The 16,373-nt window shown below is 40.4% G+C and overlaps 1 protein-coding gene and 1 long non-coding RNA gene across 2 annotated transcripts in view; one reads left to right on the top strand and one right to left on the bottom strand.

Moving 5' to 3' along the window:
* The window catches only part of HSD17B11 (hydroxysteroid 17-beta dehydrogenase 11), a 39,270-nt gene extending 35,060 nt beyond the window's left edge, over positions 1-4,210 (bottom strand). The window contains exon 1 of the mRNA XM_001495980.5: positions 3,396-4,210. Within this exon, the coding sequence (XP_001496030.1) occupies positions 3,396-3,605 (210 nt within the window). The 5' untranslated portion in view covers positions 3,606-4,210. The remainder of the gene's footprint in view (positions 1-3,395) is intronic.
* LOC138923620 (uncharacterized) lies at positions 2,196-16,170 on the top strand. The gene is made up of 3 exons (XR_011437498.1): positions 2,196-2,812; positions 3,306-3,381; positions 15,918-16,170. It is a non-coding gene; the product is annotated as an uncharacterized lncRNA (long non-coding RNA).
* Positions 16,171-16,373: the final 203 nt, after the last annotated feature.

The raw sequence follows: 16,373 nt of genomic DNA, 5'->3' as shown, positions 1-16,373 counted from the left end.
GAACAGAGGCAGTACACTGTTTGGCAGCAGTTTCAAAAGAATCTTTTCGGACACCATAACTCCTCAGATGAGGGAAACAATAGAAAGAATAAACAAATGGGACTTCATCAGACTAAAGAGCTTCTTCAAAGCAAGGGAAAACAGGATTGAAAGAAAAAAACAGCCCAATAGTTGGGAAAAAATATTTACAAGCTAGTTATCCGACAAAGGGTTAATCTCCATAATATACAAAGAACTCACACAGCTCAACAACAAAAAAACAAACAACCCGATCAAAAAATGGGCAGAGGATGTGAACAGACATTTCTCCAAAGAAGATATAAGGATGGCCAATAGACACATGAAAAGATGTTCATCATCACTAATCATTAGGGAAATGCAAATCAAAACTACACTAAGATATCACCTTACACCGATTAGATTGGCAAAAATATCCAAAACCAAGAGTGACAAATGTTGGAGAGGTTGTGGAGAAAAAGGAACCCTCATACACTGTTGGTGGGAATGCAAACTGGTGCAGCCACTATGGAAAACAGTATGGAGATTTCTCAAAAAGTTAAAAATAGAAATACCTTATGACCCAGCCATCCCACTACTGGGTATCTATCCTAAGAACCAGAAATCAGCAATTCCAAGAGTCCCATGCACCCCTATGTTCATTGCAGCATTATTTGCAATAGCCAAGACGTGGAACCAACCTAAGTGCCCAACAACTGATGATTGGATAAAGAAGATATGGTATATATACACAATGGAATACTACTCATCTATAAAAAAGGACAAAATCGTCCCTTTCGCATCAACATGGATGGACCTTGAGGATATTATGTTAAGCGAAATAAGCCAGACAGAGAAAGACGAACTTTATATGACTCTACTCACAGGTGGAAGTTAACATATAGACAAGGAGAACTGATCGGTGGTTACCAGGGAAAAGGGGGGAGTGGGGGGAGGGCACAAAGGGTGAAGTGGTGTACCCACAACATGACTAACAATAATGTACAACTGAAATCTCACAAGGTTGTAAACTATCATAATCTTAATAAAAAAAATTAACACAACTATCATTGCAATTTCATTAAAAGTATACATATTTTACCCACAAAAAAGTAGGAAGGACATAATCTCAAAATAAAAGGATTATTTAAGTTAAACGAATTTAACATAATGAAAACTCACTACATTATCCTTCATTTTCTGACCACTTCCGCTACTACCACCCTGGTCTGACAAACCAGCACCATCTCTCACCTGGATTATCACAATGGTCTAACTCGTCTCCCCGCCACCCAGCAGCAGGAGGAAACTCTTCAGTAGAAACTGGCTCAAAACCCTCCACTGGATCCCCCAGTAAAAGCTGAAGCACAAACCACGGCCGACAGGAACACTACGATTTGGAGTCTCTGTTCCTTAAGTCTCTAGACCAGCGCTGTTCCATAGAAATATAATGCAAGTCACAGACGTAATTTTAATGTTTCTAGTAGCCACATTAAAAAAAATTAATTTAGTATTATATTTGATTTAACTTAATATATCCAAAATATTATTTTGAAATATTATTATGAAATATTATCATTGCAACATGTAATCCATACAAAAGTTATTAACAAGATGCTCTACATTCTTTTTTACATAATCAGTCTTTGAAATCCCATGGGTATTTACACCCACAGCACATCTCAATGTAGATGAGCTACATTTCAAATGCTCAACAGCCACAAGTGGCTACGCTACTAGCAACTACTGTACTGGACAGCACAGATCTAGACCTTTCTTTTACTTCTCTCCCTTCCCTCACTTTGTGCCAGGCTTTGCATGGCTGATCTCTCTCTGCAGAGCTGTGCGAAGGGCTCACTGTAGCCTCAGCCTCTTCTGATCTCGACTCAACTGTCTTCATCTCATCGAGGCCTTCTCCCATCCCCACCCTCCCCACCATAGAGTCCCTATCCCCTTCCATGTTTTATTTCTTCCTGATACTTATCACCAGCCAACAATTACATATTTTATGTATGTAATTCAGCATGTCTTGTTGATCATCCCTAGCTCACGAGGTTCGTGTTTTCCTCACCGCCGTGTCTTCAGTTCTGCTTTGGAACAGTGCCTGGCAGAGAGTAAGTGCTCAATATTTGTTGGATAAATGCACTTTGCTCCAGAGTAGAGAAAACTTTGTACAAACCAGCACTGGGCATTGGGAATCATTCACCTAGCTGTGTAAAGTAACCCTTACACATTGGCTTAAACTTCACTTTGTGAAGGAATAATACTAACACTCGTGTATTTACCAAGTGCCAGACACTGTGCTAACTGCTTTGCGTGCATTATTTGGTATAATCCTCCCAGTCCTCAAAGGTAAGTGGTGTTATTTTATCCATTTTGCAGAAAAGGAACCAAAGCTCTCGGAAGTTTCCCATGAAGTTGAATAGTTATCCGTGAGGAAGTGGAGAGCTCCCCCGAGTTTGACCACACCCATGCGGGACACTACTGTGACCACAAGCAGATGAGGCTGGGCCTAGTTTGTACCTTACATTGCATGTGGAATTATTTAATGTCTATTTTCCCTACTAGACTGAGGGAATAGGACCCTATTTCCTGCTTGCCACTGTGTTCTTAATATCTAGGCAGCAGGTGCTCAATAAGTATTTGTTGATTGCTATTTCAATCGCCCTGCTCACTGGGTTAGCTTCATCTAGAGTCGCACAGCCTGAACTCTTCTTTACAGCATTGCATGTTGTCTCCTGTGTACAGATGGTGTTTCAGGCCATCAGGTGGCTCAGAACACCTCTTTGTCCATCTACCACCGGCCAAATCAAACGTAAGATTCTAAATCCTCTCTTCCTTAACGCTACGCCTTCTAGTACAACATTACATTGAAGATTTTTTCTTTTTTATTGTTTTTAACTAAAAGATGATTTTGAAAATTTACTCTTGGCAATTATTATGGCAGAGTAATGTTGCTTTCTGTTGGGTGTAATCTTTTAAACCCATTTATCTCAGGAACTGCAAGTACGGTTTTTTTTTTTTAATAAGTACAAACCTCTTACTCTTTTAATATACTAGCTAAAACGATTACTTTTTCCATATGATTAAGTTAGAGGAATCAGTGAAATCAGGTTTCGGGGGAGATTACAAATTATTTTCAGGGCAAAAGTAAGGATAAATTTATAATGTCAAATTTGCGATAGGCAGTAACTGGAAATCTTATACTCTCTAGGTCCGTTTTCATGTGATCATAAACACATTAATTAATCCACAGTTTCCCCGCATCTATAAAATGGCAATAGTAATTTTTTCTACCTAATTTACAGAGATGCTGCAAGGGGTTGTTGCCTGTAAAATGCAGACGTGTCCACAGATTAAAGGTACCAGAAAGTAAAAAACATGGTAAGCACTATTACCTTATTTATATCCCATAGAACCAGTTTGCATTTAAGTTTGGCAAATTCATAGGCAGTCAGTCTCCCAAGTCCATGTCCAGCTCCAGTAATCAGGACGATTTCTCCGGCGACCGATTTCCTCTTCTTGGGAATAAAAAGCTTCAGGAAAGACTCTAAGGTGAAAAAGATCAGTAAGGGCAGAAGCAGGAGCTGGTCCAGCAAGAATTTCATCCTTTTCGCTGCTTGAGCTTTTGCTTTGTTTCTTTTTACCAAGCACTCTAACCTGCCTCTGGGAGATGTTGACTCAAATACCGGAGGGAATAAAAAGCAAGAACGAGGAAGGGCTCCTTTATAACAACAAACAACTCGAAACCGCACCTTCCGGCTGGCCTCGGTTAGGTCGTCTGCAATTGGCTGGGGCTGCAGCGCGGAGCCACTGCTCGCCAGCTCAGAAATCTGGGAGGGACAAAGTCCGGGGCAGAGCAAAGCTTCCTAGTTCTGGCGTCGCAGCCAGCGCTGTCTTTCATCCGCTGCCTCCGCGTCTCCTGAGCCGGCCTTGGAGGCTTAGTTGCCTCACGTTTTCCTAAATTTGATCGATTCTTCTCTCAGTTGCAAGGATGACTGACGGTGTCCGCAGTCCAGACGCTTCTTTGAAACTTGATGGTTGCCCATCACTGGTTAAAGGGAAGCCAGTGTAGGTTTCTGTCTTAAAGGAGCCTGGAGAGAAGGCCAATTGTTCTGCCCCCAGCTGAGGAATGACCGTACATCACGTTTTAGTTTGAGCTAAGCACGGTTTCTGGAGGACAGAGGAAATTTTTCCCTCTCAAGGACAGCCATAATCAAGCCCCAGGAGAAGTCCAATCATGTTAAAGGGAATTCTTTCCCTAAGGAAGAGCAGTGTAATTGGATAACCTTTTTCACTCAACTTATTAAAATCTGTGAGAAAACGTACATTACACTTTAGTAATTGTATCTTTATCCAGTTTAATAAGTCACTGTCTCCGGAATGAAGGATAGAATAGAAAATCACCTTGCCGATAGATGACCTCTGTAATTTTTGCTTTCGTAGCCTATATATGTAAGTATTCAATATATAACTGGTGATTTAAGAAAATCCCAGAGATTGGTTATTATTCTTTTATATATTTTATATATTTGTGGTTTTTAAAGATACCTTTCATTGGGTGAGTTTAAAATGTTTTATAGGGAGCCAGTCCTGTGGCATAGTGGTTAAGTTAGGCATGCCTTGCTCTGGTGACCCAGGTTTGTGGGTTCAGATCCCAGACACAGACATACATCACTTGTCAGGTATGCTGTGGTGGCGACCTACATATAAAGTGGAGCAAGATTGGCACAGATGTTAGGTCAGGGCTAATCTTCCTTAGAAAATAAATAAATAATATAAAATGTTTTATGTATGGGGCATCTTAATTTCATGCTGGCTTCTGTTAAAAACAAGACGACAGGCTCAAAATGGAGTTGTTTATGCTAAGCACCATGTCACCAAACTGAGACTGAACTTAATCACAGTTTCGGTTCTCCCAGAAGTGGAATCTTATGCCAGTTAATCATGTTTCTTCCTATAGATATTGGGCAAAAAAGTTTGACAAACACTGACCCTGCTCTAGCTCCAGTTATGCTTCTGCTTGCTGTGGGGACCTTAAAAAGTCAATCCAGCTGATTTATTTGTTCACAAAATAGTTTTTTTCTCTACTTCCTAGGAGGCTTGTTGAAAATCAAACAAAAGGGGCCAGCCCGGTGGTGCAGCGGTTAAGTGCACATGTTCTGCTTCTCGGTGGCCCGGGGTTTGCCGGTTCGGATCCTGGGTGTGGACATGGCACCACTTGGCAAAAGCCATGCTGTGGCAGGCGTCCCACATATAAAGTAGAGGAAGATGGGCACGGATGTTAGCTGAAGACCTGTCTTCCATGGCAAAAAGAGGAGGATTGGCAGTAGTTAGTTCAGGGCTGATCTTCCTCAAAAAAAAAAAAAAAGAAAGAAAAGAAAATCAAACAAAAGCTCTGGAAACTAACTCTCTACACAAATATTAGTACCATTGTAAACTCTTATTTGGGGGCTATGAGAAAAAGTTGCAGATAATATCGAGAGTTTTCAAGAACTCCATGGTAGAGTTCGGCCTCCTCAGGACTGTCACTATCCCTTCATCCCCTATAACAGTGTAAGGCTGCTTAAGTAAGACGGAGAAGTGAGCATGATTATTTGTGAACTTCAATTTCTTGTGATCATCCTGTCTCTGAAGTAAAGGGTGACCATTAGTCATTAGTCACCCACATGACAAAAGTCTCTCTCTAAGCTCTGTAGCTTCTCACAAAAAGCCCTCATTCAATTACAGTCAAGAACTTGTCGACGATAGTAACCCATAACCAATCTATAAATGAAAATTTGGGAGAGTTTATTCTGAGCTCAGTTCCTAGCCTAAGGAAAGATGCTTAATCCTTAAGGAAATGCCAACGTTGGGAGGGGGAGGGAAGTTGCACCTTCATCTCAAGGACCTTTGTTCTTGCCGTAGTGAATATCTAAAGCAGATATACAATGCATGCTCAACGGCCTCGGCCTCGGTCAGGCCCTTTTGGAAAGACAAGGTCAGGCCAAATTAGGTTTACACAAAATGGCTTCCGCATATGCTCCAATATCCTCTTGCTTGCCATTTCTGTTTGTCAAACTGAATTGAAACTGACAGACAGTTAACCTCTTACTGCGCACAAGATCAGAGTTGGGTCTTTATTTTCAATAACCAATCTTTGGGATTTTCTTAAATCACCAGTTATATATTGAATACTTACGTATATAGGCTACGAAAGCAAAAATTACAGAGGTCATCTATTGGCAAGGTGATTTTCTATTCTATCCTTCATTCCGGAGACAGTGACTTATTAAACTGGATAAAGATACAATTACTAAAGTGTAATGTACGTTTTCTCACAAATTTTAATAAGTTGAGTGAAAAAGGTTATCCAATTACACTGCTCTTCCTTAGGGAAAGAATTCCCTTTAACATGATTGGACTTCTCCTGGGGCTTGATTATGGCTGTCCTTGAGAGGGAAAAATTTCCTCTGTCCTCCAGAAACCGTGCTTAGCTCAAACTAAAACGTGATGTACGGTCATTCCTCAGCTGGGGGCAGAACAATTGGCCTTCTCTCCAGGCTCCTTTAAGACAGAAACCTACACTGGCTTCCCTTTAACCAGTGATGGGCAACCATCAAGTTTCAAAGAAGCGTCTGGACTGTAGACACTGTCAGTCATCCTTGCAACTTGGAGAAGAATCGATCAAATTTAGGAAAACGTGAGGCAACTAAGCCTCCAAGGCCGGCTCAGGAGACGCGGAGGCAGCGGATGAAAGACGACGCTGGCTGTGACGCCAGAACTAGGAAGCTTTGCTCTGCCCCGGACTTTGTCCCTCCCAGATTTCTTTTTTTTTTTTAAGGGAAGCAAGGACATTTCAGATGGGGAATGAGTATTCAAAAAGGAGAGGTGGTTATTTGCTTGTGCTGGCTCAGTTGGAAAGTATGTTTCCACATACACTGCAGTTTATCTTAATAAGATAACAAACTCTTCCTGGAGAGATCTTAGCATTAAAAATGATGAGGATTTTAGGCTGGTTAATTTTAAAACTGCAGATGAGAAGCAGGCTCTTAGGAATGGAATTTGCTTGCCCTTTGATCAGAGACAGTTGCATTTGTGAAGGAAATCTCCATGCCTCCCTCTCTGTGCCAGGAGGAAGGGGGGATGGCCTTATCTCTGGAAACTCTTAATGGGGAAGGCAAGAACTTAAGTTGTTTACTGTCTGGCAACCTCATGTAACTGACCCCCCACCCCAAAATCCTCCTTTGTCTTTAGCTGAGGATAATATTTGAGCAGTGACTTCTGCCATTTATTCAATCCGGTTTGATTCTTCTCTAAAAGTTGTGGGACCGCCCAATGGCTGGACCCTACCGGCACTGGTACCATTTTAACTCTTTTTTTTGTGTGTGTGTGTCTCATAAAGAGATAACTCTCATACCTATGCCTTAAATTTAGCTCTAACCCTCAACTTGGTGCAGCAGAAGCTCTGACTGCCCATGGGTCCTGTCCCCATGCTATTCTATTCTCTAAATAAAAGAGCACTACTGCCAGATCTTAAGAGTCTAAGAAATCTTTCTTTCGACTCCTCGGCTCACCGACCCCGCATCAAAAAATAAGGCAAAGTTTATAGGCTTTGCTCTTGTGGTGAGGCTTGGTCTGGTTCAGGGTGGTTGGTGATTGCATCTCCTTAACATAACAAAAGAAAAAAATTCAATTTGGAACGACAGTTAAAATACTCTCCCAGATTTCTGAGCTGGCGAGCAGTCGCTCCGCGCTGCAGCCCCAGCCAATTGCGGAAGACCTGACTGAGGCCAGCCGGAAGGAGCGGTTTTGAGTTGTTGTTTCTTGTTATAAAGGAGCCCTTCCTGGTTCTTGCTTTTATTGCTCTGGTATTTGAGTCAACAACTCCCAGAAGCAGTTTAGAGTGCTTGGTAAAAGCAAATAAAGCAAAAGCTCAAAGCAGCAAAAAGGATGAATTTCTTGCTGGTCAACATAGTGAGTCAAAACTACCCACTTTTTTTTTAAATACAGTTTTTTAATAGAAAAATAGCAGAGCCTGAGCCTCAATATATGTTGATGAGGATTTTTAGGCTGCTTAATTTTAAAATGGTTTATGACGAGGATTTTTAGGCTGCTTAATTTTAAAATGGCTTATGATGAGGATTTTTAGGCTGGTTAGTTTTAAAACTACAGATGAGATTCAGGCTCCAAGGAGTGGAATTTGTTTGCCCCTTTGTTGGGAAACATTTACATTTCTAAGGGAAACCTATCTGTGAAGATGCCTCCCTCTCTGTGCCAGGAAGAAGGGGGGATGGTCTTATCTCTGGAAGCTCTTAATCAATGCCAGAGGCAAGAACTTACGTTGGTTGCTGTCTGGCAATCTCCTGTAACTGATTTAGGGTGGTGGCTTCTGACCTTTACTTAATCCGATTTGATTCTTGTCTAAAAGTCATGGGATCACCCAATGACCAGACCCCACCTGCACTGATACCATTTTAACTTTTTTTCATGTTCTTTCCTTTGTCTTGTAAAGAGATGAATCATATACCTATGCCTTAAATTTAGCCCTAACTCTCAACTCGGGGCAGCAGCAGGAGCTCTGACTGCCCGTGGGTCCTGTCCCCACGCACCAGCTCTGCCTGCCCATGGGTCCTGTCCCCATGCCAGTGGGGGCAGCAGCAGCAGCTCTGCCTGCCCATGGGCTCTGTCCCCATGCCAGCGGGGGCAGCAGAAGCGGCGGCAGCAGAAGCTCTGACTGCCCATGGGTCCTGTCCCCATGCTATTCCATACTATTCTCTAAATAAAAGAGGACTACTGCCAGATCTTGAGAGTCTAAGAAATCTTTCTTTCGACTCCTCGGCTCACCGACCCCGCATCATATGTTACCTTTCATCGGGTGACTTTACAATGTTTTATAGGGGGCCGGCCCTGTGGTAAACTCAGACGCAAATAAAAGGTGTTCTGGTTACCTATTGCTGTGCCATTAGGTATTTCTATATCTATTTGGCCGACTATTTATCTTTCTGTGCATGATGTATCTATGTTATTTATCATCTATTTATCACCATATAATAATTCCATTACCATCAGCACCACCAATTTTGTCTTTCCAACTAGACTGCGCAGGAGGACACCATGCACAGTTAACTTGTGTATTTTTCACAGTGCTTAAGCACAGACTGCATCATCCATAAAATAACTACTAGTTAGTAAATATTTCTTTTTAGTCTCTGTTTTATGAAAATTATATGATTCTTTTATTTAAAAAACAAAGCACAAGAAACAACCAAAAAATACAAAGAAAAAAAATTCTTTCAAATCTCATTTTTCAGAAATAAACACTTCCTTTGTAACTATCATGCCAGTCCTTGAGCTGTCAGAGGTCTTCATATATTCTGGATATTAACCCTTATCAGATAGATGATTTGTAAATATATTCTCCCATTCTGTAGGTTGTCTTCTCACTGTGTGTATAGTGTCTTTTGATGCACAAAAGTTTTTAATTTTGATGAAGTCTCATTTATCTATTTTTTCTTTTGATGTTTTTGCTTATGGTATCATATCCAAGAAACAGTTGCCTAATCCAAAATAGGCACAAAGATGTATGCCTATGTTTTCTTCTAACAGTTCTATCATTGTAGCTCTTACATTTAGCTTGTTGATCTGTTCTAAATTAATTTTACATATGATGCAAGGTAGGAGTTCAAATTCATTCTTTTACATATGGATGTCCAGTTGTCCCAGCACCATTCATTGAAAAGACTATACTTTTATCATTGAATTATCTTTATAACCTTGTCAAAAATCATTGACCATACATGTATAGGTTTATATTTAGACTCTCATTCTATTCATTGATGTATTTCAAATATCTATTCTGATGCCAGTACCACACTGTGCTTATTACTGTAGGTTTGTAGTTAGTCTTGAAACTGGGCAGTGTGAGTGAGTCCTCCAACTTTGTTCTCATTTTTCAAGATTGTTTGGCTATTCTGGGTCACTTGTATTTCCATATGAATTTTAGGATTAGCTTGTCCATTTCTACAAAAAGGCAACTGGAATTTTGATAGGGATTGTGTTGAATCTGTAGATGAATTTGAGAGTATTGCTATCTTAACAATATTAAGTCTTCTGATATATGAGTATGAAATGTCTTCCATTTATTTAGATCTTCTTACATTTCTTTCAGCAATGTTTTAGTTTTCAGAGTATGTCTTACACTTCTTTTGTTAAAATTATTACTAATTATTTTATTCCTTTTGATGCTATTACAAATGGAATTGTTTTCTTAATTTCATTTTCAGATTGCTACTGAGAATATATAGAAATAGAATTGATTTTTGTATATTGACCTTATATCCTGCAACCTTGCTGAACTTTTTAATTCATTCTAGTAGATGTTTAGTGGATTTGTTAGGATTTTCCTATATAGAAGATCATATTATTTGCATTTTCTTTCCCATCTGGTTGCCTTTTTTCTTTGCTTTGCTTAATTGTCGTGGATAGAACCTCCAGTACAATGTTGATTAGAAGTGACTAGAAGTGATGAGTGATGAAAGCAAGAACAAAGATGTCTTATTCCTGATCTTAGAGGAAAAATATTCAATCTTTCATCGTTAAGTAGGATGTTAACTGTGCGTTTTTCATAGATGCTCTTTAGTAGGTTGAGGAGCTTCTCTTCTATTCCTACTTTGTTGAATGTTTTTACCATAAAGAGGTGTTTGATTTTGTGAAATGCTTCTTCTATGTCTATTGTGATGATTGTGTGGTTTTGTTTTTTATTTATTGATATGGTGTATTACTTTAATGGATTTTCATATATTAAACCAAACTTGCATTCCTGGAGTGTATCCCATTTGGTGCATATCCCATGGTGCATTATCCTGTTTGTATATTTCTCAGTGTTGTTTACCAGTATTTTGTTGAGGACTTTTGTGTCTCTATGCATAAAAGATATTGGTCCATAGTTTTCTTCTGATGTCTTTGTCTGGTTTTGGTATCAGAATAATATTGGCCTTATAGCATATGTCAGGAAGAGTTTGCTCCTCTTTTTGGAAGAGTTTATGAATAATTAATATTAATTCTTCTTTAAATGTTTGGTAGAATTCACCAGTGAAGCCATATGGGTCTGGGTTCCACTTTGTAGGTAATTTTTGAATGCTAATTCAATCTCTTTACTTATTATAAATCTACTCACAGGTTTTCTAGTTCTTCTTGAGTTAGTTTTGTTAGTTTGTGTCTTTCTTGGAATCTTTCCATTTCATCTACAAAAACACGTCTTTTTGAAGCCAAAGGCCAATTCTCTTCCCATTACATTATGCAGTCTCTAGTTACTGGTATTCTTTAAAAAATATCTTTGTTCTTTGTCTCTGAAGCATTTAAAGGAAAGTAAGTCTCATTTATTGTATTGCCCATGAATCTATTGATACTATTTGCCAAACTTTTTTTATCCAAGTGTTTTAATTCTTTCCTTTTGGATATTGTGTGGGCTATTTCAAATCAATGCAACTGATATTTTTGAGCATCTTCTCTGTGTCAGGCACATAATTCTCTTTCTAAAGACTCCTTCTTCATTTTTAACTCCTTCACAGAATCTTCTTTTGCCTCCATTTCAATTCAATTCACAAAGCGTTTATTGAGTTTCTGTATGTGCCAGTAGCTGTGCAAATTGGCAAATGTAGAATATTAATCTTTGGAAGAAGCAAACAGTCCAATGGGTGAAACACATATGCAAAATGATGAATACTGAACACTGTGGAAAGTACTATGAGAGATAAAGACTAAAGTCAATGAAGACTAGAAGAAAGGTGCAGTTACCTCTCCCTATGCAGGTTAGGGACTGCTTCACAGGCAAACCTAAGTAGGAATTCATCACATTAATGTACAGGAAGAGAAGCAAGAGCATTCATAGCAGATGGCACAGGGTATGCAAGGTTAAGAAGGTATGTCACAATGTTCTGGGAACTGTGTAAGATTCTAAGGAGGAGAGAGAGGAGATGAGACTGAGCAGGTGGACTGAGGCTAAGTCTTAAAGGGCTTCCTATGTTGTAGGTTAGAATGTGATTTTATCCAGTTGGTGATCAAGATTATTGATATATTTTAAATAGTAGGATAACATGATTGAATCCTCCATTCTTGTGACAAATTACTACACACTTCCCTTGTGACAATGATTGTGATAGGTCCTGGGCTAAGAAGGTCAGTGTGACATGGGAGCAGAGGTTAAGAGCACTGATTTTGGAGCCAAATTTTCAGGGTTTGAATCCTGGCTCCATTGGTACTAGCCTCATGACCTTGGACAATTTACTTAAACCCTTTGTACCTCATTTTCCTCACCTATAAAATACAGATAAGAATAGAATCTAACTTTTAGGATTGCTGTGAGGACAAATCTAGTAATATACACAAATACTTAGGAGAGTCTGCTATCATTATTATTACAATTTTGAATAAAACCACTCACCATCTGTCTCTGTGAATCTTGCACCCTAGTGGGGAAGGTAGAAAATGAATAACCTGTGTGAATATATAATTACAAATTTGCTATTACAAAAATTCTATAAAAGAGTCAAAGAGGTGCTTTGACGGAGAATAACAGGTAAGGTGGGAGGGATGCCTTCTTTATCGAGGGTGACCAAAGGAGGTGACATTGAATCAGAAGTCTGAAGAATCTGTCAAACACTCTTCTCAAGACATTTTGCCTAAGCCCATAACTTCAATTTCCACCTCTCTGTGAGTGGCTCTTTGTTCAGGTGACCATGACAGAAAACAGTAGTCCCTCCTTATCCATAGAGGACATGTTCCCAGTGGATGCCTAACTGAGGATAGCACCGAACCCTATCTATACTATGTTTTTTTCCTATACACACACATTTATGATAAAGTTTAATTTATAAATTAAGCACAGTAGGAGATTAACAACATTAATAATAAAATAGGGTAATTATAACAATATACCGTAATAAAAGTTACTGTAGATCTTAGCAACCTCAGCATATGATATTTTTCCTTTCCTTAAATCAAGAACTTTCACCTTTTCACTTAAAGGAGGCACTTTATGGCTCCCCTTTGGCATATCTGAATTGCCAGCATTACTACTTTTGCACTTTGGAGCCATTATTAAGTAAAGTAAAGGTGATTTCAAGATAAGCACTGCAGTATTGTGACAGCTGATCTGATAACTGGCTACTAAGAGAATAGGGGTGGGTAGTGCATGCAGTGTGGATACACTGGACGAAGAAATGATTCACGTCCTAGGTGGGATGGAGTGAGATGGCATGAGATTTCATCATGCTACTCAGAATGGCATTCAATTTAAAACTTATGAATTGTTTATTTCTGGAATTTTCCATCTAATATTATTGGACAGTGATTGACCATGGATAACTGAAACTGTAGAAAATGAAATCATGGATAATGGGGGGCTACGTATGTAAACTGGGTGGCTTATAAACAATAGATATTTATTTCTCACAGTTCTGAAGGCTGGAAAGTCTAAGATCAAGGCACCAGCAGATTCCGTGTCTGGTGAGGCATAGCTTCTTGGTTGGTAGATGGCCATCTTTTCCTGTATCCTCACATGGCAGAAGGGGTGAAGGAGCTCTCTAGGACCTCTTTTAAAGGACATCATTTATGAGGGCTCCCCACTTATGACCTAATCACTTCCCAAAGGCCCCACCTCCTAATACCATCATCTTTGAGGGTTAGGATTGCAACATATGACTATTCAGAGGACACAAACATTCAGTCTTTAGCATTCCACTCCTGGTCCCCCGGAATTCATGTCCTTCTCACATGCAGAACACATTCATTATATCCCAACCGCCCAAAAGTCTTAACTCATTCCAGCATGAACTCTGAAATCTAAAATCCTAAGTCTTATCTATATGGCATCTAAATCACATATGGGTGACACTCAAGGTATGATTCAACCTGAGGTAAATTGCTCTCCAGCTGTGAGTCTGTGAAACCAACATGCTAGGTGCTTCCAAAATACAACGGTGGGACAGGCATAGGATAGACACTCCCATTCCGAAAGGGAGAAATAGGAATGAAGAAAGGAGTGACAAGTCCCAAGTAAGTCCAAAACCTAATGGGTCAAAGAACATTAAACCTTAAGGCTCAAGAATAAGCCTGTTTGGCTGGATGCTCTGTCTTCCAGGCCCACTGGAGCTGCAGTCCTCCTTCCATATTTCTCCCCACTGGTGTGGGGTGCAGATTGCTCTGTAGGTCTGGAGTCAGCAGACTTCCCCCCTGCCTCCGCTGGACATTGCCCGAACGGTGGCTCTCTGTGGTGGCACTGCCCTTTGAAATCCAGGTGAGGGCAGTCATGCCCTGGGCTCTTGCATTCTGCGTGCAGGTGGAGACAGTGCTGTACTGACGCCACCGAACTTTGCTACCTGTGCCCTTGGAAGAGGCAGTCACTATGGCCCCTACTGCATGGAGGCCCACAAGGGCCACACCTGAGTTAGCCAAGGAGCGTGGCACTGGACTGCAGGGAGTGGAGCCCGTAAAGCGAAGCAGTGCTGGGCAGTGCATGCTGAGGTTGTGCAGGCGCAGGAAGCCTCTCTTCTGAAACTGCTCTGTCCTGGGGCCCTTGCTGTGATGGTGGGGCAGCCCTTCAGGACTCTTCTTCTTGGAAAGTAGCTCCTGGCTTCTTTTGAAACGGTCGATCCATACTAATCTCCTTATCAGACAGTCACTTGGGCATACCCTTAGTGTTCTCTTCCAGCCATGTTTTCTCATTTTTCACAACATAGATAGGCTGAGAATTTTCCAAATCTTTGTGTTCTGCTTCCTTTTCAATGAACAATTCCATCTTTAAGTCATTTCTTTCTTCTAGTATTTTACTAAAAGCAGCCAGGAAGAACGAGGCTGCTCCTTCAACACTTTGCTTAGGAATAGGTTCAGCTAAATATCCAATTTCATTGCTTACAAGTTTTACCTTCCACAAAAACCCAGAACATGAACAAAATTCAGCCAAGTTCTTTGCAAGGATTGCCTTTCCTTCACTTTCCAATAATACGTTCTTCATTTCTGTCTGAGAACTCATGAGAAAGGCCTTTAGCATCCATGTTTCTACCAACATTCTGTTCAGGATTACTTACAAATTCTTAGGAAGACTGAGGCCTTCTCTGTAGCTGTCTTCTTTTCTTTCTGAGTCATTGCCAGAATCACCTTTAATGATCTGTTCATGGCAGCATAGGCTTTTTCTAGCATGCACCTCAAAACTCTTTCAGCCTGTACCCAGTTCCAAAGCCTCTTCCACACTTTGAGTATTTGTTACAGCAGCATCCCACTCCTGCTTCCAATTCTCTTAGTCCTTTAGGGTCACTATAACAAAAACGCCATAGAGCGGCTGGCTTAAACAAGAAACATTTATTTCTCAGTTTTGGGGGCTAGGAAATCTAAGATTAAGGTGCCAAAAGATTTGGCATCTGGCAAGAGTTCACTTCCTGGTTCATAGGCAGCCATCGCCATGCTGCGTCTTCACGTGGCAGAAGAGGACAAGGGATCTCTTAAAAGGGCACTAATCCCATTCGTGAGAGTTTTGCTCTCATGATCTAATCACCTCCCAAAGTCCCCACCTCCAAATACCATCATGCTAGGGGATAGGTTTCAACATCTGAATTAGTGGGGCACACAAATATTCAATCTATAGCAGAGATGTACTGCTCTGGCCCTGACTTTTCTCCTGAACTTCATACTTTTTATCCAACTGCTTGTTGCACATTTAGACCTTAAGTTCTCTCACAACCACACGCTCAGTATGTAAGTGAGCATAAATGAGGCCCTCTTGTTATGCTAAATGACCCCAGCCCCTCCTCTGTGTGACTACTTGCTGCTCTGTGCATACTCTGAAATAATTCACATGCTCTCCTGATTTATGGCCTCCACTTACTCATGTACTCCTCTATAGCTTGATGAATTAAAACTTTGTTCTATGAGTTTCTCCCCAGGAACAGGCTGACCACAGGCGGGAAACACACCTACAGGGTATCCATCACAGCTGACAGAAGAATGGAAGAATGTGATGCCTGGAGCAATCACACCCAGAGACCAACATCCCTGGACCCCCTCCTCACTGCCCATTTTCCCTATAACTGCCTCAAGATTCTGTAATCCTTGAAGATGGCTTTGTTGAGACATTAGTCTGCCATCTTCCCAATTATGATGGCTAATTGAATTAAAGCTTCCGTTCTCAATCCTTAATTTGTGATTAACTGGCTCAGATCACAGAGGGCAGAGCAAGCCCATTGCTCAGTATCAAGTATATGTAACCAAACTCTTTATCTTCTTCTTAATTAATGGCTAAAAGGAAAATACCACTCCAAAACCTTATTTTTTCTTTTCCCTTTTTTTTTTTTTAGATTTTTAAAAATTTTATCCTTTTTCTCCCAAAGCCCCCTGGTACA

This window comes from Equus caballus, chromosome 3, assembly GCF_041296265.1.
Source record: "Equus caballus isolate H_3958 breed thoroughbred chromosome 3, TB-T2T, whole genome shotgun sequence".
NCBI classification, from domain to species: Eukaryota; Metazoa; Chordata; class Mammalia; order Perissodactyla; family Equidae; genus Equus; species Equus caballus.
The sequence above is the reverse complement of the archived record's forward strand: the minus strand, read 5'-3'. Positions and strand labels throughout refer to the sequence as shown.